We start from the raw sequence: 26,341 nt of genomic DNA on the forward strand, positions 1-26,341 counted from the left end.
GCTCCAGAACGCAGTCTTGAACATTATAAACACCTCGCGCTTTCTCGTGGAGTTTATGCTTACACAGGACCAGAAAAAAGAGGCGAGGAGGAGGAGGCGGCGATTGCAGCGCAGCGACCAGCGTGATGAGGACATGGACACGGACACAGAATTCTCTGAGACCGCGGGCCCCGGTGCTTTGGAGATTATGATGTTAATGGGCCAGGTTATAGGCTTGGAACACCGATTCTGGGCCCGGGAAACAAGCACAGACTGGTGGGACCGCATAGTGTTGCAGGTGTGGGATGATTCCCAGTGGCTGAGAAACTTTCGCATGCGTAAGGGCACTTTCATGGAACTTTGTGACTTGCTTTCCCCTGCCCTGAAGCGCCAGAATACCAAGATGAGAGCAGCCCTCACAGTTGAGAAGTGAGTGGCGATAGCCCTGTGGAAGCTTGCAACGCCAGACAGCTACCGGTCAGTCGGGAATCAATTTGGAGTGGGCAAATCTACTGTGGGGGCTGCTGTGATGCAAGTAGCCAAAGCAATCACGGAGGTGCTGCTACGAAAGGTAGTGACTCTGGGAAATGTGCAGGTCATAGTGGATGGCTTTGCTGCAATGGGATTCCCTAACTGTGGTGGGGCAATAGATGGAACCCATATTCCTATCTTGGCACCGGAGCACCAGGGTACCCAATACATAAACCGCAAGGGGTACTTCTCAATGGTGCTGCAAGCACTTGTGGATCACAAGGGACGTTTCACCAACATCCATGTGGGCTGGCCGGGAAGGGTTCATGACGCTCGCGTCTTCAGGAACACCAATCTGTTTAAACGGCTGCAGCAAGGGACTTACTTTCCGGACCAGAAAATAACCGTGGGGGATGTTGAAATGCCAATTGTTATTCTTGGGGACCCAGCCTACCCCTTAATGCCATGGCTCATGAAGCCATACACAGGCAGCCTGGACAGGAGTCAGGAGTTGTTCAACTACAGGCTGAGCAAGTGCAGAATGGTGGTAGAATGTGCATTTGGCCGTTTAAAAGGTCGCTGGCGATCCTTATTGACTCGCTCAGACCTCAGCCAAACCAATATCCCCATTGTTATTACTGCTTGCTGTGTGCTTCACAATCTCTGTGAGAGCAAGGGGGAGACCTTTATGGCAGGGTGGGAGGCTGAGGCAAATCGCCTGGCTGCTGATTACTCGCAGCCAGACACCAGGGCGATTAGAAGAGCACACGATGAAGCGCTGCGCATTAGGGAAGCTTTGAAAACCAGTTTCATGACTGGCCAGGCTACAGCGTGAAATTTATGTTTGTTTATCCTTCCTGAAAACCCGCCCCCTTTATTGACTCATTCTCTGTAAGGAACCCACCCTCCCCCTTCCCCCAGCTTGCTTTCAAAGGAAATAAAGTCACCATTGTTTAAAAATCATTTATTCTTTATTAATTGATTATAAAAAGAGGGAGAGAACCTGAGTGGGGTTTGGGAGGAGGATCAGCGGGAAGGAAAAGCCCAGTAAAAAAAGGTTAAGAAAATGGCAGCCTTTTGCTTGGGCTGTCCACTGGGGTGGAATGGGAGGGTGTACGGAGCCTCCCCCCCCCCCCCCGTGTTCTTAAACGTCTGGGTGAGGAGGCTATGGAACATGGTGAGGAGGTAGGGGGGTTATACAGGGGCTGTAGCGGCACAGAACCTGAGTGGGGTTTGGGAGGAGGATCTGCGGGAAGGAAAAGCCCAGTAAAAAAAGGTTAAAAAAATGGCAGCCTTTTGCTTGGGCTGTCCACTGGGGTGGAATGGGAGGGTGTACGGAGCCTCCCCCCCCCCCCCATGTTCTTACACGTCTGGGTGTGGAGGCTATGGAACATGGTGAGGAGGTAGGGGGGTTATACAGGGGCTGTAGCGGCACTCTGTTCTCCAGCAGCCGTTCCTGAAGCTCCACCAGACGCCGAAGCATGTCTGTTTGCTCACGCAGCAGCCCCAGCGTTGCTTCCCGACTCCTCTGATCTTCCTGCCGCCACCTCTCATCTCGAGCGTCTCTCCTCTCCTCACGTTGGTCCCTTCTGTCCTCACGTTGGTCCCTCATGTCCTCACGTTGGTCCCTCCTGTCCTCACGGTCACTGGCTTCTTTCCTATACTTGCAAACCGTCTCCTTCCACTCATTCAGATGAGCTCTTTCATTCCTGGTGGATTGCATGATTTCGGCAAACATCTCTTCTCTCGTCTTTTTTTTACGACGCCTTATCTGGGATAGCCTTCGGGAAGGAGGAGGGAGGCTTGAAACATTTGCACCTGCTGGAGGGAGTGAAAAAAGGAGAGAATTTTTTTAAAAGATACATTTTTCAGAACAATGCTTATACTCTTTCACGGTGTATACTATTCACATTACATAGCACATGTGATTTCTGTGCAAGGTCGCATTTTGCCTCTTAATATTGAGTGCCTGTGGCTTTGCTGCTAGAGATCACAGACGCAGGTCCGGGCAACAGAATTCACCTTGCATGCTGCCATGGTAAGCCACTGTCTTTAGGCTTCTGCGCCCTGCTTTCCCACATACCAAGCAAAGCCCGTTGTGCTGCAGTTTTCCTGTTAGCTTGTTTTCTGCTGCTGAAGGTTAACACCCCCCCCCCATCCAATTCTCTGGGATGAGTGCTTTCTCCCTCCCCCCACCGCGTGGCTGGTATCAGGGAAGATCCCTGCAGGAACCAAACTAACACCCCCCCCCCCCACCCGCCATGAATTCTCTGGGATGAGTGCTTTCTCCCTCCCCCCACCGCGTGGCTGGTATCAGGGAAGATCCCTGCAGGAACCAAACTAACACCCCCCCCCCCCCACCCGCCATGAATTCTCTGGGATGAGTGCTTTCTCCCTCCCCCCACCGCGTGGCTGGTATCAGGGAAGATCCCTGCAGGAACCAAACTAACAACACCCCCCCCCACCCGCCATGAATTCTCTGGGATGAGTGCTTTCTCCCTCCCCCCACCGCGTGGCTGGTATCAGGGAAGATCCCTGCAGGAACCAAACTAACACCCCCCTCACACACCCGCCATGAATTGTCTGGGATGAGTGCTTTCTCCCTCCCCCCACCGCATGGCTGGTATCAGGGAAGATCCCTGCTAGCAAAACGCGAAAAGCTCTGGGCCAATCCTCCCCCCCCCCCTTTGCACTTGGCTAAATGCAGGGAAGGATTTCTTTTCAGCCACAGGCAAACAGCCCAGTAGGAACGGCCACCTCTGTCCCCTTAATTAAATTCCCTTATTTCAACCAGGTTACCCTAAGCGATATCACTCTCCTGAGGATTACACAGCAAGATAAAGAACGGATGTTGCTTGAATGCCAGCAAACACTGGGACCATACGCTGCCAGGCTCTGTCAGGCAATGATACCAGATTACTTGCTACTAGCATGGCGTGGTCAAGTGTCCTACCATGGAGGACGGAATAAGGCTGCACTGCCCAGAAACCTTGTGGCAAGGCTTTTGGAGTACCTCCAGGAGAGCTTCATGGAGATGTCCCTGGAGGATTTCCGCTCCATCCTCAGACATGTTAACAGACTTTTCCAGTAGCTGTACTGGCTGCGAATGCATCCCAAGTGCTCAGGGCAAATTAATCATTAAAAATGCTTGCTTTTAAACCATGTTTTATATTTTAAAAGGTAAACTCACCTGAGGTCCCTTCCATGGGGTCATGGTCTTGGGTGCTGGCTTGGGAGGGTACTTCAGTCAGGGTGAGAAACAGATCCTGGCTGTTGGGGAGAACGGAGAGCTGGGTGCTCTCTGCCAGCTCGTCCTCCTCCTCCTCCTCTTCCCCTTCCACGGAATCATCAGGTGTACCTGATGAGATTATCCCCAGCTCGGAATCCACAGTCAGAGGTGGGGTAGTGGTGGCGGCCCCCCCTAGAAATGCATTTAGCTCAGCGTAGAAGCGGCATGTCCGTGGCTCTGACCCGGAGCGACCGTTTGCCTCCTTTGCTTTTTGATAGGCTTGTCTGAGCTCCTTGACTTTCACGCGGCACTGATCTGTGTCCCTATTGTGGCCTCTCTCCATCATGCCCTTGGAAATTTTTTCATAAGTTTTGGCATTTCGTCTTTTCGAACGCAGTTCTGCTAGCACTGAATCCTCTCCCCATATAGAGATCAAATCCAGTACCTCCTGTACGGTCCATGCTGGTGCTCTTTTTCGATTATCAGCCTGCATGGTTACCTGTGCTGATGAGCTCTCTGTGGTCACCTGTGCTCTCCACGCTGTGCAAACAGGAAATGAAATTCAAATGTTCCCGGGGCTTTTCCTGTCCACCTGGCCAGTGCATGCGAGTTCAGATTGCTGGCCAGAGCGGTCACAATGGTGCACTGTGGGATAGCTCCTGGAGGCCAATAACATCGAATTGCGGCCACACTAACCTTAATTCGGATTAACAATACCGATTTTGACGCTACTCCTCTCGTCGAGGAGCAGTACAGAAATCGAATTAAAGGGCCCTTTAATTCGAATTAACTGGCTTCGTTGTGTGGACGGGTCAAGCGTTAATTCGAATTAAGGCAGCTAAATCCGAATTAAAGTCGTAGTGTAGACCAGGCCAAAGAGGAGTTTGAAGAACGGCTAGCCAGAAACTCCAACGGTAACAACAAAATGTTTTTTAAGTATATCAGAAGCAGGAAGCCTGCTAAACAACCAGTGGGGCCCCTTGATGATCGAGATACAAAAGGAGCGCTTAAAGACGATAAAGTCATTGCGGAGAAACTAAATGGATTCTTTGCTTCAGTCTTCACGGCTGAGGATGTAAGGGAGATTCCCAAACCTGAGCCGGCTTTTGTAGGTGACAAATCTGAGGAACTGTCACAGATTGAAGTGTCACTAGAGGAGGTTTTGGAATTAATTGATAAACTTAACATTAACAAGTCACCGGGACCAGATGGCATTCACCCAAGAGTTCTGAAAGAACTCAAATGTGAAGTTGCGGAAGTATTAACTAAGGTTTGTAACCTGTCCTTTAAATCAGCTTCTGTACCCAATGACTGGAAGTTAGCTAATGTAACGCCAATATTTAAAAAGGGCTCTAGAGGTGATCCCGGCAATTACAGACCGGTAAGTCTAATGTCGGTACCGGGCAAATTAGTCAAAACAATAGTTAAGAATAAAATTGTCCGACACATAGAAAAACAAACTGTTGAGCAATAGTCAACATGGTTTCTGTAAAGGGAAATCGTGTCTTACTAATCTATTAGTGTTCTTTGAAGGGGTCAACAAACATGTGGACAAGGGGGATCCAGTGGACATAGTGTACTTAGATTTCCAGAAAGCCTTTGACAAGGTCCCTCACCAAAGGCTCTTATGTAAATTAAGTTGGCAAGGGATAAAAGGGAAGGTCCTTTCATGGATTGAGAACTGGTTAAAAGACCGGGAACAAAGGGTAGGAATTAATGCTAAATTCTCAGAATGGAGAGGGGTAATTAGTGGTGTGCCCCAAGGGTCAGTCCTCGGACCAATCCTATTCAACTTATTTATAAATGATCTGGAGAAAGGGGTAAACAGTGAGGTGGCAAAGTTTGCAGATGATACTAAACTGCTCAAGATAGTTAAGACCAAAGCAGACTGTGATGAACTTCAAAAAGATCTCACAAAACTAAGTGATTGGGCAACAAAATGGCAAATGAAATTTAATGCGGATAAATGTAAAGTAATGCACATTGGAAAAAATAACCCCAACTATACATACAATATGATGGGGGCTAATTTAGCTACAACGAGTCAGGAAAAAGATCTTGGAGTCATCGTGGATAGATCTCTGAAGATGTCCGCGCAGTGTGCAGAGGCGGTCAAAAAAGCAAACAGGATGTTAGGGATCATTAAAAAGGGGATAAAGAATAAGACTGAGAATATATTATTGCCCTTATATAAATCAATGGTACGCCCACATCTCGAATACTGCGTACAGATGTGGTCTCCTCATCTTAAAAAAAAGATATACTGGCACTAGAAAAGGTTCAGAGAAGCGCAACTAAAATGATTAGGGGTTTGGAACGGGTCCCATATGAGGAGAGATTAAAGAGGCTAGGACTCTTCAGCTTGGAAAAGAGGAGACTAAGGGGGGATATGATAGAGGTATATAAAATTGTGAGTGATGTGGAGAAAGTGGATAAGGAAAAGTTATTTACTTATTCCCATAATACAAGAACTAGGGGTCACCAAATGAAATTAATAGGCAGCAGGTTTAAAACAAATACAAGGAAGTTCTTCTTCACGCAGCGCACAGTCAACTCCTTACCTGAGGAGGTTGTGAAGGCTAGGACTATAACAGCGTTTAAAAGAGAACTGGATAAATTCATGGTGGTTAAGTCCATTAATGGCTATTAGCCAGGATGGGTAAGGAATGGTGTCCCTAGCCTCTGTTTGTCAGAGGATGAAGATGGATGGCAGGAGAGAGATCACTTGATCATTGCCTGTTGGTCCACTCCCTCTGGGGCACCTGACATTGGCCACTGGCGGTAGACAGGATACTGGGCTAGATGGACCTTTGGTTTGACCCAGTACGGCCGTTCTTATGATATATTTGACTTAGACTTCCCTCTAGATCCTCACATCCAGGAAGTGTTTAAATATTGTCACTTCTTCCTGCATAACGTGTCTAAGATATTTGTCCACACAGTTAAAATTCTCACCCTGGTCCTTATTTCACATCTTGAGTACTGTAACCACTTCCTCTCTGGCCTTGACAAATGCAATCTTGCTCCACTTCACTCCATTCAAAGCATTGCTGCGCATGCCTTCTATATCACCACTGGTTTTGTGTCACTTTACTGGCCCTTTCTTCTCTACCATTGTGACGGGTTGGATCACAGAAACCCCTTTGGGACGGCCAACTGATGTGCTGAGACTACCCCTGAGCCAGTTTCCCCTGGCAGCTTAGGACTTCAGTACCCTGCCTGGTTTGAGCCACACACGCTAGCCTGCTACAAACACAGACCCAGGTCTGAACTACGTCCCACAAACTGCAGACTTAACTGAAAACAGCTTAAGAAGTGTTCCTGTCTCCAACACTCAGATGCCAAACTCCCAATGGGGGCCAAACCCCAAATAAATCCTTTTTACCCTGTATAAATCTTATGCAGGGTAAACTCATAAACTGTTCACCCTCTATAACACTGATAGAGAGATATGCACAGCTGTTTCTGCCCCCCCCCCCAGGTATTAATACATACTCTGGGTTAATTAATAAGTAAAAAGTGATTTTATTAAATACAAAAATAGGATTTAAGTGGTACCAGGTGATAACAGACAGAACAAAGTGAATTACCAAACATAATAAAATAAAACACGCATGTCTAAATCTAATACAGTAAGAAAACTGAATACAGATAAAATCTCACCCTCAGATATTTCAATAAGCTTCTATCACAGACTGGACACCTTCCTAGTCTGGGCACAATCCTTTCCCCTGGTACATCCCTTGTTCCAGCTCAGGTGGTAGCTAGGGGATTTCTCATGATTGTTGCCCCCTTTGTTCTGTTTCTCTCCCTTATATAGCTTTGGCACAAGGTGGGAATCTTTTGTCTCTCTGGGTCCACACTCCTCCTCCTAAATGGAAAAGCACCAAGTTTAAGATGGATTTCAGTATAAGGTGATGTGGTCACATGTCCTCTGAGACCCCCAAGCCTTCATTCCTCCCAGCCTGACTCACAGGAAGGCCTGCAAGCAAACAGAGCCATCCACAGTCAATTGTCCTGGTTGATGGCAGCCATCAAGATTCCAAACCACCATTAATGGCCCACACTTTGCATAATTACAATAGGCCCTCAGAGTTATATTTCATATTTCTAGTTTCAGATACGAGAATGATACATACATACAAATAGGATGACCACACTCAGTAGATTATAAGCTTTGTAATGATACCTTACAAGAGACCTTTTGCATGAAGCTATATTCCAGTTATATTATATTCACACTCATTAGCATATTTTCATAAAATCATATAGAGTGCAACGTCACAAACATATCAAACACAAACTACTCATCTTTGCTTTTAAAGCCTTCATGGACTATACTCTCACTATCTATCAGCTTTTGTCTGCTATTGTGATGTCAGTCCCCACCTGCACTCTAGCAATGATTCCAGCCTTCATCTCTCACTTGTTAAATTTTCAAACAAGCATCTGTCTGTGTTCCTACCCATGCTGCCCCTCCATGCCTGGCAGGATCTTCCTCTAAATGTTGCAAAGCCACCTCAATATCCTCCTTCAAATCCCTCCTTAAAACTTTCCTCTGCCTATGATGCCTACAAGAAACATAACAATGGTTAGGTAGCCTTTATGGTGAGATTGCTTCTTTTCGTGTTAATTATTATCGTGTTATTACCTTGTGCTCCCCTTGTCTGTTGCATCTACCTTTTGTCTTGTTTTATACTTAGATTGTAAACTGTTCAAGGCAGAGACCTTTTTTTTTTTTTTTTTTTTTTTTTTGCTATGTACTTGTCAGAGCTAGCACTTGATGCAGGCCCCTAGGTGGTACTGCAATATAAATAATAGGATTGGGCCTCTTTTCTTACATCCCTCGATCAACAGTGAAATATTTACCATTTAAATTATCTTTATTCTTTTGAATTAACACCCCATTGTGATGTATAGAGGCATTTAAGACCTATTTGTTAGACCTATTAGCCCAAGGCAGTACAATGGCTGACAGTTGGAAGGTTTTCATGGTAACTATGACTTCTAGAGAGTTAATTTCTTAAACTGAAATCTTAGATTCTGAAATACAAGATGGCAGCCTCCAAACAAAATGGTTCAGCTTGTGGCGCTATCACAATGTAGCCAAATGGGACCCCTGATTTTTTTAAGCACTTATTAATTCACTAGAGAATGTCTAAGTTAGAGCAAGCAAGGTTGTGGAAGAGGGCTGGAACGGTGGAAATCAGCATAGAGACAACAATTAAGTTTTCTTGGGCATATTTTTAGCAAGTTGTAAAGGCGGGTAGCTTATTCTACTAAGACTCTGAACAAGCTTCAGCTTTGTTTGTAAGTTTTATCTTGCACACAAGATAAGAACCTAGTTTAGTCTTTCCCTGAAGTTGAGGTATGGCTGTCTTATTTATGAAAAATGAAAGGCCACTGTGAATTTGCAATCTTAAACATGCTAACAACCTATTAGTATTTCTCAACTGAAAATGCAATTAACCTTACTAAAACTTTCCTTCTCCTGGAAAATTAAACTTACCTATTGCTCTTTTTTTCTTCTTAAAATTCATTCATGTAAGTGTCATACATTTGGTGTATTAATCTAGCATGATTGTAACATGTTCCATGCCCCAAAGCAGCAGATACCATCTGTGTATAGTAGATCTCCCTATTCAGCTTAGGTTTCATTGGGGAAACTATTATTGTAAATTGGTAATTTAGGAAACCTGATCTAATCTAGTTTGCTATAGTGACAATAAATCATGCTGTTGAGGCCTACCTTTCTCCCCTAAGGTTTTCTCCTGGGATATGACACAGCGATGTTAAATTATTATTTTCTTCTTTACACTTACCTGCATATGCAATGATCAGTGATACAGTGTCTTTTCACTCTGACTGTTAAGGGAGCACCATACAGAGAGAGATTAAAATTCATGCAAGATAGTCCCATGGATCCAAGAGTCTCCACAGGGTGTTGGGCATTTGTACGATAGTCCGATGCTTCCTTCCTATCTTTTCCCTTTCTCAATAATGGCAGAGCTTCCTCAGGAGCTATTCTATCATGCTGCAATTGTCCCAACCCTATCCTCCATGACAGGGATGATCCCAATGTGTGGAAGAGGGAGTGATTGGAAGATGATGTAAATTCCATGCAGGTTTGAAGGGGAAGAGGCTATGGAGAGGGGCTCAGTCCCATACTCTGCCCATCCAACCACAGGTCTTGGACCTGCAATACCCCAGGTGTGTTGTATTCCTTAGAAGTATCTTCCAATGACCCATTGTAAGCTAAGTGGCTATCCCTCCCTGTCACTATTTGAGGGAGGTCATACCTCCTCACTGTCACGTACCTGTAATGGTGAGCTCAAAAGGGGGGAAATTAGCTGCACCTAGTGCTTTGGCTCTCTGGCCAGGCACAGCAATACAGCAGTCTGTGAGCCTAGGGCAGGGCAGTAAACAGTTTGTAGGCTCTGACATGCAGTCAGGGCAGAGCAGGTAAGCAGTCTGTGAGCCCAGGTAAGGGAGAGCACCAGCACAGTCTAGGGGCTCAGATAAGGGTGAGCACCAACAAATGCCTCCTGGCCTAATATGGGGAGGCTGCCATCCCAGGGATGGGGTGGCAGTGGGGACGTGGGTCTGCCCAACTCCATCCCAGCCCAGGGCCCTAACAGTGGCAGAGTGGTCTGCCACTGGGTAAGCAAGGATCCGCCCACAACACACTGACCTAGAATCAGGCCCGCACTTAACCAGATGGTCATCTAGTTCCCCAGGGCTACTTCCTACATCTCCGGGGATTGGTACCTGTATATAATTGGTGTGAAAAAACATAGGAAATCTTTTCTTATTTAAAAGATGGCTTTTGTTTGAGTGTGTTGTGACAATCTGAATCTAAAAAAGACAATATACATGTTAAGCAGCAAAATACTGAGATTTTGATCTATTAATTTGGTAATATTAAATAAAATACATCCTTAAAGATCTATGGATAAAGTAAAAAAAAGACATCCGGTACCTCCTTGTAACTGTTTTACTACTCCTCCTTACCCATTAGCCTGCTTTATTATAATATAGGGATCAGTGCTTTTTACTTTCTATTTGTTTGCTTGGAAAAATCTACTGGCCCTGAAAGCCCTTGCACTTGTCCATCAGACTTGATTGGTCCTACGATAATGAAACCTTAATATTCTCATTCTGATTGCATCTTCTAGTTTTTGCTTCCCACTTCAATTCCAACATAACTTTAGCACTCGAAAATTTACAAACCACAGAGTGAGAGATTAATTTTTTGTAACATTTGAAAGTTGGTTTTCAAATTTCCAGATAATATGCAGCTGTGGAATTGGTATCTATCATAGCAGCCACTGTCATGTCAAAATTTAAGTTGGGATGGGGTAGTGGGGAACAAGATAGTAATTGGATTGATGTACATTCACACTCTGATATCTCACAACCTCACAAGGTTTGAAATAAATGTTGTGCACCATTGGAAAGCTCATTGTAACAGCTTTGCAATGATGTATAGCATTTGTTGCTAGCCCTGCTGCTCCATGAGATATCAGACTTCAATACTGTCACAGTCCAGCAGTGTGTTTTTGGCACCTGTCCAGGGCTGAATATAGAGAGTCCCAGACCTCCAGCCATGTAATTTTCATTCTATGACTATAAAGTAATATCTAGAAGTAGTGACTCCAGGAGTCATTTTATGGAATGATATCATAGTATGTTAAGTAGTGTTTTGAATAACAAAAAATTTAACCTGCAGGTGTTTACATGTGACTTCCTATTTGGAAGGATGATGTGTGCACTTATGAAATGTGATGCCTTTTGTTTTTCAAGTGTACATTACTTTGGTTTATTTAAACCAGATTTAGCAAAAGAACTAGATATGAAAAACAGCATAGAGTAAAGAATCCACATCAAATGACTTCCAACATGTTACGCCTAGACTAGAGAGAGCTTGTTTCAAACTCTCATGGGAGAAAGGAAGTGGGCAGAGGGAAGGAAGGTTTGAAACAGTGGCATACCTGGTCGAGGTAAAAGGGGAGATAATGAAGACACATATTGAGCAGCTCTTAAAAGATAAGAGTTCTGAAAGGGTAAATGGAATTGAAATTGAAGTTGGCAACCATGTAATTACTGGGAAGGAAAATGATTGTTTTTTATAGGCCTGAAGATTATGTAGGTAAAAATATTACTGTACAAAGTAAAACTCGCATGTAGAGGAAGAAATGGAAAAGGAGCATTTGCCAAATGCACTTTCTTAATGAGTATCTTGCTGCTTAAAAAAAAAAAAAAAAAACCCTCAAAAAATTCCCATAGAAGTCATACTTTTACAATCATCTTTTGACATTTTTTAATGCATGTAGCTAGGAAGCTATTATGGATTTTGTCTCCTGGGTAGTGCACATGATAGAACTCTCCCTATGTGCAGAGTTCAATGGCCTTTTTGTAAAGCGCTGCAGCCTGTGATGTTGGAGATGTGTGTGTGATGTTCTGTCAGGCCGACTTTACATTTGTTCATTCTTGTTGTTTTCCTCAATCTACAGCAAGTAACTTAGATGAAGAGGACTTTGCGCATTTTTGTGTATGGCAGCATAGACAAGCAAGCTCAATTACTTTATCATAAAAATTGCATTATAAAAATGGCTGCATTATATGTTGTGCCAGTGTACTGAAGATATGCTCAAAATTTGAAACCAGAACCTGTGGCTCCAAAGCTGATTAGGGCTGCTAACAGCAATACACCTCAGACTCTTCCAGTCTGTGGGACTCTATCTGTAATGAGTTGAGGGTTACCAGGAAAGTACATACACCAGATTGTGTTCCTATTTGATAGTGTTACGGGTAGTAAAGAAGGGAAAAGTTTTCCTTTAAAAAAGAATTCTCTTTGCGATGTTCCTGAGTCTGGAATCATCAAAGATTAAAAGAGGGGCTTTTAACTGTAAATAAAGGAACATATAAATACCAACTAGCCCGAGGTGAGGGATTATCTCAGAGTCTGGGTATGAACTGGTACCTTTTAAAAGACTGGTTCAATCTCCATCTATGCATCAGGTCTAGAAAACATAATTTTTAATGCAAGATTCTGGGATCCCTCTGTTGGAAAAGCTTATTGACACCAAAAGTTGCATTCCATATATTTTTGTTTGAATTGGGCTTTGTTCTTGCTGTAACCCTTACCCATTGAATTGTAGTTAACAATTCCCATGTTTGAAGTGTTCACTGCACGGCCTACCCAAACTATTTTATATCATGGTATCTGTGGGTCAGACTCTGATCTCATGCCAGCGTAGCTCCATTGATTTCAGTTAGAAACTGTTACTCCTAATTTACAATTTTATAAGTGAGATCAGAATCAGGCCTTATGTGCCTTATTTGCTTCTACCCTAGCGAAAAAAATAAGCCCCAAAATCCAATAGTTCCTTGGCCAAACTATTCTTTGTGTTGTGACACATACTGTCCTATATACCCATCAGTTTACTTGGGAAACTAAGCTCTAAGAGAAAATTAATAGGAAAAAAAAAGACAAGATACTGATTGTCTAAGGAAAAGAAACAGTATGTGGAGACACATCGTGGAAACTGAGCCTTGAAAGATTAAAGAAAATCTCATGCAGCATGATGTCTTAGCATACTCTATACCAGGGGTCTCAAACTCAGATGACCCCAAGGGCCGCATGAGGACTAGTGCATTGGCCTGAGGGCCGCATCACTGACACACCCCCCACTGCCTCTGGCCCCGCCCCCACTCCACCCCTTCCAATTAGGCCCCACCCCTGCCCCACCTCTTCCCACCCCTTCCCTGCCCCATTCCAATCCCTTCCCTGAAGTCCCCACCCCAACGCTGCCCCCAGGGGGTGCAGAAAGGGTGCAGGGTGCAGCGGGGGCTGAGGGCAGGGAGTTGAGGTGCAGGAGGTGTGCAGGGTGCTCAGGGCAGGGAGTTGGTTTGTGGGGTACAAGAGGGGTGTGGCAGGGGGTTAGGGTGCAGCAGGTGGCTCGGGTGCAGCAGGTGGCTCAGGGCAGGGAGTTGGGGTATGGGATGCGGCAGGGGGCTCAGGGCAGGGAGTTGGGGGTGCAGGAGGGGTGCGGGATGTGGCAGGGGGCTCAGGGCAGGGAGATGGGGGTGCAGGAGGGGTTCAGGGTGTGAGCTCCAGCCTGGTGCCGCTTACCTAGAGCGGCTCCGGGGTGGCAGCAGCACTCACTGGGGCCAGGGCAGGCTCCCTGCCTGCCTTGGCCCCGGCTTCACGCTGCTCCATTCCAGGAAGCAGCTGGAACCGTGTCCCGGCAGCCCCTGGGGGAGGGGGAGGGGCTCAGGGTTCCCTGCTTGTGCTGCTCTTGCCGCTCCTCCAGGTACCTCCCACGAAGCTCCCATTGGCCGCGGTTCACTGTTCCCGGCCAATGGGAGCTGCGGGGGGCAGTGCCTGGAAGGAGGCAATGCTGGAGCCCTCTGCCTCCTTCCCCCTCCCCCCCAGCCCGAAGGGGCGTGCTGCCAGCTGCTTCAGAGAGCAGTGTGAGGCTCGCAGCATCAGGAGGCAATCCCACGGGTAGGTAGAGGGGCGGGGGGGTGCGGGGAGCTTGGCAGGCCACACGCGGACCGCGTGTTTGAGACCCCTGCTCTATACTGTTAACAGAAGAGATTTCCTATGGCATAGTGGTTGAGTTTACCCACAGCCCATCGATAATTTCCATCTTGTAAGCGTGAGTGACAGAATTCAATATCCATCAGTTCATTCATGCCCTGTGACAATCAGCTGATGCTATCTGGCTCAGGTATGTTAATTAAATCAGAATATCTGGTAAGCATCAGCTATTGTCTTGGGCAGGAAACTCTAGTTGCTAATTCAATTCATCTCAAACTTAGCCTTTTAGGCATTAATCAGAGCATCATGAACATCTTATAAGGTATTCACTGGTGAAGTACTTATTGAATCCTTTGTGACAATTTTCCTTCCTCCTTCTAATTTTGTTCTATGATGTAGGACATTGGAAGATTTTTTTGTTTCATTTTTTTTAAGTAAGAAAGTTGCAGTATGCATGATAGTTTAGTCCATACTGTGCAATGTTGCTTCTTCCATGTCTGAGTAATTTACAGCAATTTCCTGGGTTGTCAGCCATGCATTTTAAGAGACCTAGCAAAATCTAAAGTGAAACCCTTTTGTATGCCATTTCTCTGGGAAGCCCTTTTACCTTAATTTTATATAGCTGCATATCAGTGATAAATACCTCATTAGGATCCATAAATAGGTGCATTATCTGCTACTCTCAATTTCCATGTCAGATAGACCTGTGTCAACACCCTATTCAAAAACAAATAATTTACAAACTACTCATGCAAAGAAGAGAAACGTCCATTTCATTGTAGTGCAGATTATCTGCACATTGGAGTTCCAATTTTAAAAGGAGACTTTTGAGCTAGAGAGAGAGAGTACTTAGAATGGTTCTGAGCCCATACTGCACATATTTATGCAGAAAATATTGTTTTTGCCTTCCTCTTCTCCCTCCTGTTACAATGAATCATCAAAAGTGCTGGCTATCCCTAGAGATCACTAAGACAGTAAACAATTTTTTTTTATACAGTTTAATACTATAATAAAAGTAAATGTGTTAAAAAAATGGAAGAATTTCAGAATAAAAATCAGCCCAGACAATGATTCAACAGCCAGCATACTAGACCCAGATGCCAAAAAAAAAAAAAAAAAAAAAAAAAATCAGGCCTGACATACTCATTGCCCCAACTCACTGTTGTAATAATCTGTATCTAAAGAATGTCATGCAAGGTGTCATATGCAAACTGGTAACATGCCGATCATCAATATTATTGTATGATATATAGACAGGTGATGTAGAAAGAATTATAGCGGTGTGCTGGAAATATGTTCCTAAAATGTGTTTGGCGGGCAATGCCTAAGCCCAGCCCGTCCAAGACAAAAAATGTTGTTTTACAGGCTCGACTTTGTCTCTGATGTAAATTAAGCAATGTGAGACCAAATAAAATGAAAAGCACATTTACAAGTAAGGTAAACAAACATTAGGGGACAAGATGACCACTTAATAATCTCAGAGGAAGGAGATCTTCCTGCCCCTCACAGTGAAGTCAGTGAATGTGACAGATATAAGCAGAAGCAAAAAGACATGTGTTATTCATCACTGAATGGATGCAAGCAGCCAGAGCATTGGTAATCTGAGAAAGTTTAATCCTTCAACCCAACAGGGTTGCAGTATCTGAGACCTGACTATAGGTGAGAAACCTGCTTAAACAAAGATTGTAAGTTTTAGTTGTTGTTTTGTTTTTGTTTTCCTTCTAATCATGCGGGTCCTCTATTCTTACTTAGCATTTGAAAATCTGCTTTGTTAAACTCGTTCTTGTTTTATTACAAAACCGTCTCAATGATGTGCATTAGATTGAAGGGTAAACTCCTCAGCCAAACTATGAGGGTGGTTTGTGTTCTGTCTCTTTGGAGGCAGCAAATTTGATAATTTCTGTGAGGGTCCAATGAGAGGGACTGGATACTGCAGGGGATACAGTTTTTGGGAGACTTGGGAATGAAAAGGCTGTTGGTGTCAGGACTCTGAGCCAAAGTTGCACAGCACAGAAGCATTCAGGGTTAGAGAGCAGGCATGGACACAAACGATTACTGGTCCGAGTAAACCCCCAAAGCATTGCTCATCCCAAAATGAAATCCTTTGTTTCCATTTTCCCAACAGGAATGAGAGAAATTTTAGCAGAACCAACATTTTCCTGAAGAACATATTTTCTACTCCTCTGTCCCCAAATAAATAAAAATTGACCAAAGCAGGTGTACATTTCACACCCTTTCACACTTTATATATTTAGGATTGAGTTCTTTTAGGATGATAACACACATTGGTTATGGTTTCCCATATGGTTATGGCCAGACTTTCACTGTGTATGTTGGAAGCTCAGCAGAGCCATTTTGGGTACATCTACACAGCAAGTAAACACCTGTGGCTGGCCTGGGTCCACTGGCTTGGGCTCACAGGGCTCAGGTCACAGGGCAGTAAAATTGCTGGGTAGACATTCAGGCTCAGGTTGGAGCTGAAGCTCTTGGACCCCATGAGGGGGATGGTTCCCAGAACCCAGCCTTCAGCTCGAGATGGAATATCTACACAGCAAATTTTAGCCCTGTGAGCTTGAGTCAGTCGACCTGGGCCGGCCCCAGCCTCTCTGTGGCTCTTTTATTCCAGTGTAGACATACCCTAAAACTCATCTCCTCAGAGCACATGACAACAGAAGAATGTGGATCTGCTCCAGTGTGGGACAGAGGGCTGCTTATGTTCCTTGCTCTTGACATCCATGATTATCTGGAGGCAGTGATCCTGCTCAGTGGCTCCCTGAGGATACTAGATGGAAGGACAAGACACTAGAGTTTACGACCAGCTACCCTGCAGAAATCTGCTTTCTCACAATCCTCCAATATAATAGGTGGGCACGCACTTCTACAGAGTGAAATTTCTCTTGATCTTTCTCCTTTATCCCTGCTGCATTAATCTCTCACTATACTGCCTCCAGTCCACATTTCTGAGGTATGTCTGCATGTGTTTCTTCAAGGCTCTTGCCCTTGGGAAGTCTTCCTTTATAACTAACAACAACAACCTGTAATGTCTCCCTAGGTGACATTATAGCAAATTGCATGAGGATTTGAATATATAAACAATTATAATTATATAGGTTTAAGTGCAGCACTCTGCTATGTTAAAATAATCCCATCTAGCCACCTCATTACATTTAGATTTGTAAACAAGAGCCTACCCCATTTTAACACTTTAGGACAATTGCACTGTGATGAGATTAATTCTAAACAATAACATCGATTTTCAAAATATTGAATGGAAAAATTCAGACACAAACTATATTATTTGAGCCCTAAATTAGTGATGCTAAATAACAAAAGTGAGGAAATGCACAGTTAAGCAACAAATGTACCATATGCTATACTGTACCTGGGCACAATAGGACACCACCTAAATGACTTTCTTAATGTCCCCATTGTGCTAGATATTGGCGGACATATGGTGTGCTGCCTGCTAAACTGTGCATTTCCATGATTTTGTTGGTTGACTTTGATAGCGCTTTCTGTTTCTCTGTTGCCAGGCAGGCTTTCAAAATGTTTTGCTTTACTGTCCAGAACATAGTAGCCTTACATTTTATTTTGCCATTTCATTTTTACCTGGGTGTTTTTTCCCTACCCTCTGTTGCATATTCCAGTTATTGTCAGGCCTTCCAAACAGTTTTGGTTTGTGCCAATTGGCAGGTGATTGGAGTGGAACATCCCAATGTATACAACAGAATTTTTAAATGACTCTCAATCCTGGTAGTAGCCAAACAACCTAGTGCTCCTAGTTGTCTAGAGAGAGAATGTTCACGTGGTCAGCAGGAGCATACTGCTGTTTTGCAAAGGCTCCCTCCATATTCTCAAACCATTTGAGGATACTAGTAACAAGGGGAATAAATCCTCTTGGGGCAACTTTAGTCCCAGTAATTTGGACTAGTGACAAGCTACCTTTGGTCATTCTTGATCATCCTGTAGAGTTTGGCTATTTCCGCCTTACCAATTGTTTGACCAAAATCCTATACTAGTTTTCCCCACCCACCGTCTAGTCCCTGCTATCCTGATCTTAGGGATATTGTATATGCTCTTGGATATGAATCAACAGTGTGCCCTTGTTGCCAAGAAGGCTAACGGCATTTTGGGCTGTATAAGTAGGGACATTGCCAGCAGATCGAGGGACGTGATCATTCCCCTCTATTCGACATTGGTGAGGCCTCATCTGGAGTACTGTGTCCAGTTTTGGGCCTCACACTACAAGAAGGATGTGGAAAAATTGGGAAGAGTCCAGCGGAGGGCAACAAAAATGATTAGGGGGCTGGAGCACATGAGGAGAGGCTGAGGGAACTGGGATTGTTTAGTCTGCAGAAGAGAAGAATAAGGGGGGATTTGATAGCTGCTTTCAACTACCTGAAAGGGGGTTCCAAAGAGGATGGATCTAGACTGTTCTCAGTGATACCTGATGACAGAACAAGGAGTAATGGTCTCAAGTTGCAGTGGGGGAGGTTTAGGCTGGATATTAGGAAAAACTTTTTCACTAGGAGGGTGGTGAAGCACTGGAATGGGTTACCTAGGGAGGTGGTGGAATCTCCTTCCTTAGAGGTTTTTAAGATCAGGCTTGACAAAGCCCTGGCTGAGATGATTTAGTTGGGAATTGGTCCTGCTTTGAGCAGGGGGTTGGACTAGATGACCTCCTGAGGTCCCTTCCAACCCTGATATTCTAGGATTCTATGAATATTTTACCTGGTGTCAATCAGTGACCTCCCAGCAAAACCCAAGTTCCATCAGCAGTCCAATAGTATTCCTTTACTCTCTTGAATCCAGACTTATCACCCAGGTTAAAGCACTTCCTTTGAAAATAAAGTTGTTCATTTCAAGCACAAAGGGCTAGCCACATTAAAGTTTCTGTATTTTACTTTTTAAATTTAATTTTTACTCTTTTACTATTCTGTACTGAGGTTAAAAGGTTAGATCCTTTATTACTATTCAACTACTGGCATGAGCCTGTACACACTGGACCAGATTCTTAACCTCACCCCAATGGAGGTCAGGCAAAGTGAAGATAAAGGCGATCAGTGAGTCACAGTAACCTTTTACCAGTGGCAGAATAGGCACAGCAGAGCTGAGCCACACCCTGTCCACACCCCCTCCACCCGTGTTGGTGGGAGGACTGTGGACGCAGGAGCCAGATCTGCCACCTCCCCCAGCTTTCCACTGTGGCAAACTTCCCTGAGTATATATTCTTCACTAGCTATATCTGGATAATTTAAATCCATTTTGATGGCCAGAAGATTTGGCCAATTTTCTTTCACTCCTCTGTAGAGACACCTTTTTCTCCAAACTTTCTTTGTTGTTTCATTTGCATCTACCACTTTAAAACTGAGCTGTTTTTCATAGACTTATCCAGATCTGGATTGAACAATGTGTAGCACAGGGACCGTTTAGAACCCTATGGAGACAGACAGGGCGTAGTGTGCTGTTTTACACATGAGAGATGGTCATGTCCATTTTCCTTGTGTGCACTCAGGAAATTTGTGTTCCAAGTCTGAAGAGCAACAGTTTGGAGGCTTAACACAGAGAAGAAGAATCATGTCCATTTAAAGGATCTGTTACTGAAAAATAGAAATGTATTGCCTGACAATGGGACGACTTCTCCTAATTCAGATAGGCGCTTTGCAATCCGACCTTTTCGGTGTCATTGATTTTTGTTAGTCTTTGCATTTTGGATAAATGACTGCAGTAAACAATGTAACATTTTCTGTCATACAACACCTAGCACAATGGGGTCCTGGTCGATGTCTGGGGCCCCTAGGTAACAGGGTAATAAAAATAAATGTATATTTTTTTAGGAGAATTTAGCCATTGTTTGACAGTGCATAGGGAGATTTAAAGTGTAATGCCATTTTGAAAAGTGACTACATAAAAATGACACCATCAGTTTCTGCGGGTTTGACTGGTTCTACAGCCAATTTTCCCCAATGTCTGAGTAAAAAATCTGATGTTTTTCTAACTGCCAGCCTTCTAAGTTCAAGCGAGGCTCTGTGATGCAAGCTGCTGTGGGGTGTTTCCTTCTTGCACATTATCACTAGTAACAATAATTCTGCAGGACCAATGATGCCATCAGTTAACTTGGGCATCCCCGTTGTTTTCATATTATCCCTAAGGCCCTGATCCTGAAAGCTTCAGTGTGTGAGCAGAATCTCCTTCACCTCAGTGGGGATCCAGGTAAGTGCAGAGCTCTGCCAATGTGAAGCAGATTGCAGGATCTGGGCTTGACTTACAAAAGTATAACCCACCTGAGGCTTTATAGTGTGTTTTTATAAGATTGTGTTAATTGTTACTAGATTCTTGGGTTTCCAAGTGCTGAAAAATCATAAGCATATCTTCTATCTGCTTTACTTTGATGTATCAGGACTCTCAGAGTGAGTCTTCTACTCAAAAGACCCCGACCCACCAAAACCAAACCAAAACAATCTACCAAAAAAAGTGGTTTTTCTAATTAAAAAATCAGAAACAAAACCCTTCCTCAAGCAGAGATTTAATGCTGAATAAGAAGAAGAGCCAGAGACTCCATGAAGTCCACTAGAGATTTTGCAATTGTTTTCACTTTTACATGGAAGGCTTTCAGACAGTAAGGGTTTTATCCTGTGGGCCATACATCACCCAAGATAAAATAAGGTAAGGTAAGCCAGGGTGGAGTGCAACACAAGAAGTTCTTGCTGAATGAACCAAAACACTCAACACAAATTGATTGATTAATTTTTTTCTTAGGGATCTCTTGTCTGCAAGAGTTGTTTTGGTTTGTTTTAAAAGCAATATTAATGCACAATATCCAATTTCCAGAGCCTGTAAACTGTGCCTGCAAAAAATTAACTTTTCAGTAGCCTGCAAAACACAATGGGGGCTAGAACCACAAGTGTAGTTCCTAATTGTAAAGTCCAGAATTTCTCCAGGGACGGGCAGGGAGATGGGAAGAGGCTCACTCTTCAAGCCCCAATAATAATTACATTGTCTGTTAGAAAATAAAGCAATTAAACCATGGTCCTAGCACCCACTGTCACACTAGTCTGCAATATTCTGCCCAGGGGGGATCGTGCCTGGCCCCTGCATAGACTATGGAAGAAAAACTCCTTAGATGCTCTTTCCCACCACTGAGTTCACAGCTATGTTGGGCTGCCCACAAACAAGCAAATATAGTGTATTTATTACTTTTGTTTCTAAAGCTGAGAAAGTTTAGAGCCTATTTATTCTCCAGTCACTACATTCTTTTTCATTGGTGGAATCAAAGCTGATAATATCTGCATCTGAAGAAGTGGGTTTTTTACCCAAGAAAGCTTATGCCCAAATAAATTCGTTAGTCTTTAAGGTGCAACCGGACTCCTCATTGTTTTTGGGAATACAGAATAACTCGGCTACCCCTTGATGCTTTGCTTAGGTAGGTTATTATTCATTTAAGATTGAATTTCATTTACTAGCAGTAATAGTAATTTGAATCTGAATTTGTGCTGCGATATTGGGCAACTACTTCTAGAATAACTGTCTTGGCCTCATCACAGAATCTCTCCATTAGCAATAGCCCACTCACTCTGATTCCTTAAATGTTCTCTCTTAAATAGGACATTACAACAGTAATATATAATACTGGCATAGAAGCAATAAAAGCACAGAACTACTTCAGACCTGTTACGAATATATATTGCAACTACGGAAAATAAAATTGAGCTAAAAACATTTGATATCTATGCAATGCACTCCATTTATACCTGGATAAGGATTAACTTAAAGAGAACAGCAGTCCTAGTAGTTCTCACAGAGTAGGAGCTGTTTTTGATTGTGATACTGCAGATGGTTGCAAATCAGTGTGGTGGTGGGTGCAGGGGTTTCCTCTATATGAATAGGTTAGGAGACATTTTGCATAGTGTCATTTATAATAGATTGGTGCTAGCATTGGAAAAGGGTCAGTATTCAAGTTTATTAGTGAAGGCTGGCAAACATTTTCTTTTACGGACACTTTCAAATACTTGTTCTAAATATTCTAAAAGTTATTAGGCAAGATATTGATTTTACTGTTGGTTCACAACATATGTAATTGTATTCATGCAATTAAATAAAATGAACATCTATCTCTACTGATGCATTAAAGATATCAGAAGGCAAGAAACCATCAGCTAAATGTTATACAAGTATCAGAGCAGCCCATTAATTTGGAACTATAAATAAAAAATATAGGCTAGTATTAATGGAATTGACTGTGTGTTTCTATTAGCAAGACATATTTCTTTTTTAAAAGTAAATTATTTCCTATTGAAAATGTAACATCCATATTCCTGAGGGAACAGAATGGCATTTGTATCATTTAAGCGCATATCCCTGATTTCCAATTTACTTTTTTCAGTTTTAAATTCTGGTGGTAGTCTCTTTCTGGGGGAAAAAAGAGAATAGGGAAAAGTATAAAGTGGCATTGTGCAGTGTTGCCTTGAAAACCATCAAGCTAACATAAGTGCTGATGTATTCATATGAATATATGGAATAGCATCTCTAATTTGGTTAAGTGGCAAAAGCAACCTACAGTATAACAGGGTATTGCTAAGTAATTTCACTGTCTCTGTACTAGAGGATTCATTTATTTTAATTCATATCAACGTCATTTTTTACAGGAGGTTTCATTGTAATGGACAATAGTTATTAAAGAATGAGAGTTAACTGTAATTTACAAAATGTTAACCTGGACTCACTGTTGTTGAGCAAAATGCCATAGAATGTATCAAACCCAACATATTTTTTCAGGATAGTTGTTTCTGCATATTTCCTGGCTCCATCCTGCCCTTCAGACACTAAAACCTGGTAAACCAGTGGCTTGCGTTATCTTGATTATTTAGGTGCCTTATTATACTTCCCCACACATACCCAAAAGAAGGCTCAGCAGTTGTTGCTCAAAATAGATGAAAAAAATCATTTACATTCCTACCACAGTCCAAAAATGCCATTCAGTAAAGGGTCATAGTCATCTCAAAGTAAGTAAGCAAACGTACATACCCTGCTTCTTGTTGCAAAAGATGATTTCAGATAATTTAATCTAAAACAGTATCTCTTTTCCCTTAGGTGCATTAAGGAATCAATTGTTGGGGGGGAAATCCAATATGTGCCCTAAAGTTAACTAAGCTGCAAAATTCCTGTCTGATCTAAACTTCTAGTGCTCTACACTTGAGTGATAACAAAACTTTTCCTTGGAAGACATTTGATCTGCCGTAGTTTTAAATTTACAACTGGCATTTCTGATTTGTTTTCAGGTCACACACTTTGTTTCCTTTCAGGTTAAAGAGACAGCAGAAAGTGAGCTCTGGATTTGGGATCAAGCAAAGTTCCACGTATGATGCTGGTGACTCCACGGAGACAGTGAGCAAAGATGAGGGGAGCCAGCATGCTTCATAAAACAGCCCTACAGTGACAAGCCTAACACTGATCATTAGGAACAGAGAAAAACTAATAAAGATTTAGAAGAAAGAGAGCTCTGAAACACATGGCAGATCTGTACAAAGAAATACAATGTATATTATTTCTAATAAAGTATTCAGGACTTGTATTCATATTACATTAGACTTGCAGGAAATGTGCCTGCTTCAATGTGTACCAAATCTGAATTGGAGTTTGCAGTTGTGCATTTTTCATTCTCAGTTCTCTTGATTACTGTCTCGTAAAGCAAAAATCTGATTTTACTTACTGTGGCAATGTCCTAGTTTATCTTCAGACAAACTGAATTTAAAACATGCAAGGTGAAGGATACCTGGTTCAAATTTAGTATTGTCCAGAGGACAAGGCAATGAACTGGGGACCAGGAGATTTAGAGATTCTATTCCCTGCTTTGCTGCTGACCTTGTGTAAATTTGGGCAAGTCACTGTGTTCCTCTGTGCCTCAGTTTCCCCACCTATATAATGTTAGAAGGTGCATACATTCCTTCATACATGTATTTGAGATCTGCAGAAGAAAAGACTTATAAATATCAATATTCATTTAGATTTCAAATCACCCCTCCTCTTATTTTTTCTGTCCCAACCTCTTCTCCCACATATATGTGCATGCATACAAACATGTACTTATCAGCTTATTTTAAGGTCTTAACTGTGCTTTTGTTTAAATATATCTGTTGTATTAATTCTACGTGTATAAGTATTTAAATCATGTTTAAGTACCAGTAGTCTTCTTATATGAAAGAGCACTCTAAGCATTAGGACTTTCAAAGTGAAAAATTTTGAAAGCTTTGAAATACCATTCTCTTCCAATGTTAAAAAATGATGTGTAAGACCAGCATTTCTCAGCCACTGGGTCAGGGATATTCTCTAACAGGGTCAATAGCAACTGTCCTGGAGTCATTAATAGGAATATGAAAAAAAAAACCTAAAAGTTTTGGTTCACGGGGATCCTATATACCTAATATGTCAGTTCTGCAGTCCCCTAGTTACAGTTTGATGTTGTGTCCATATGAGCCTGAAACTCCAAGAGGAATCCTTAATTTCCTATTGAAATCAGCAAGTCTTGCCACCCCTTCAAACTCCACTAGCACCTTATATGCCCCTCCTCATTTTCCTACAATCCTTCTTTCTCCCTGCCCCATGTCTTCATGGGCACCTGCCTGGCCTGCTCCCCCCTAACTGCTGTCTTTGGGGAGATGTGGGGAATAGTAAGATGGTCTGCTGTCCTTTTTCGTACATCCATGGCTGGTGCCCATGTTCTCCCATGGGGTGGAGGAATACATTGATTGAAACAGGTAGTTTTTAAACAGTTCCGAATTGGTGGGAATTAAAATTTTAAGAATGTTAAAAATAGTGATTTTGCTTTTTTGACCAAACTGTCTTTCTTCCTGCCCTCCCAAAGCTGACTTCACTATTTTGTTTCCTAGACCTGTTCATATTTTGATTCAGAATATCCTTTTCACTCTTACAAGCCAAAGAAGGAATGGAGGGAACCATAGCAGATCAATTCAGTGTTTTCTGTTTATGTACAGATATATCTCCATTAGATGACCATTGTGTTACAAATAATATTGATCAGATTTTAAAATATTTTCTCAGTTTAAATTAGCCATCAGATAACTCCATGTTTTTCTATCTTTTCCACATTTAGTGGCCTGAATTCCATATTAGATTTCAGAAGAGAGAGAGCTTTCAAAACACTAAAACTGCAAATGTAATTTCCTTGACTTAGCTTTTCCTTAGTAACTTCATGTGCAGCTACACATAATACACCCTGGTTCATGCACTCTTGTGCTTGCTTGCTCTCTCTTACTGTCACAGCAGCAATAAACTTCTGTAAGGCTATCCACCAAAAAATCTGCTGGTGTCTGCAGGAATTATGCCACACAAACAGCCTGGTTTTCTGTTCTATTCCTGCCTCTTAGCCACTCCCAGTTTCCCCAAATACCCCTGGATACTCAGAAACAGTCTGAGGCACAGACTTTGGGGAGAGAGATGTGTCAAATTGTCTCCACTCTTCCCTTTTTACATTATTTCAGGGGTTTCTCCATTATTTTTACTTGGTTTTCTACTTCTCTATGCCTCTTAGAGAAGGAGAGCAGATGTCTCAAAAAGTCAATTGTTTTCCTGCCACATTTTAAAACTAGAATGGGTAAAGCTTAGAAAATTTAGAGAACAATCATGAGGGTGACCATATTTCCCTATGCTGAATACGGGACACCTGGTAAAATTATTCATATTCAAGCGAGTTCAAAGGCAATCAGAACTACGCAGTACAAACGTTCAAATTAACATCAGGTTGACTGAGCCCCCATAAAAAGAAATACTGTGTAGTTGGGATTCTTTTTATTTACCTTCTTATTTTTAAGGCTTTAGGATTCACACAGGGAGGGGTGACACACACACTCCTGTACACTCTCTCACACAGTGGTTTGATCAACCAACCGACCTGACCCTCCCTGACCAGCACTCTCCACCCTCCATGCTTGGCTGGGCCCCTAGGACGGATCCACCTCTCCTGGTATCTGGCACCTCATCTTTCAGAGGCAACATGTGTATGTGTGGAGAGAATGGGATGCAGGGTCACATCCTCCCCTCCCCCCCCCCCCCCCCCCCCCCACACAAACAGATTTCTGCCAGGGTTCACACCAGAATGT

General features: G+C 43.0%; 1 protein-coding gene across 1 annotated transcript in view; it reads left to right on the forward strand.

The window, feature by feature from the left end:
- CCDC102B (coiled-coil domain containing 102B) overlaps positions 1–23,645 on the forward strand; it is a 328,414-nt gene extending 304,769 nt beyond the window's left edge. The window contains exon 8 of the mRNA XM_065399851.1: positions 23,528–23,645. Coding sequence (XP_065255923.1) covers positions 23,528–23,645 — 118 coding nt within the window. The remainder of the gene's footprint in view (positions 1–23,527) is intronic.
- The last annotated feature ends 2,696 nt before the right edge of the window (positions 23,646–26,341 follow it).

This window comes from Emys orbicularis, chromosome 2 (assembly GCF_028017835.1).
Source record: "Emys orbicularis isolate rEmyOrb1 chromosome 2, rEmyOrb1.hap1, whole genome shotgun sequence".
NCBI classification, from domain to species: domain Eukaryota; kingdom Metazoa; phylum Chordata; order Testudines; family Emydidae; genus Emys; species Emys orbicularis.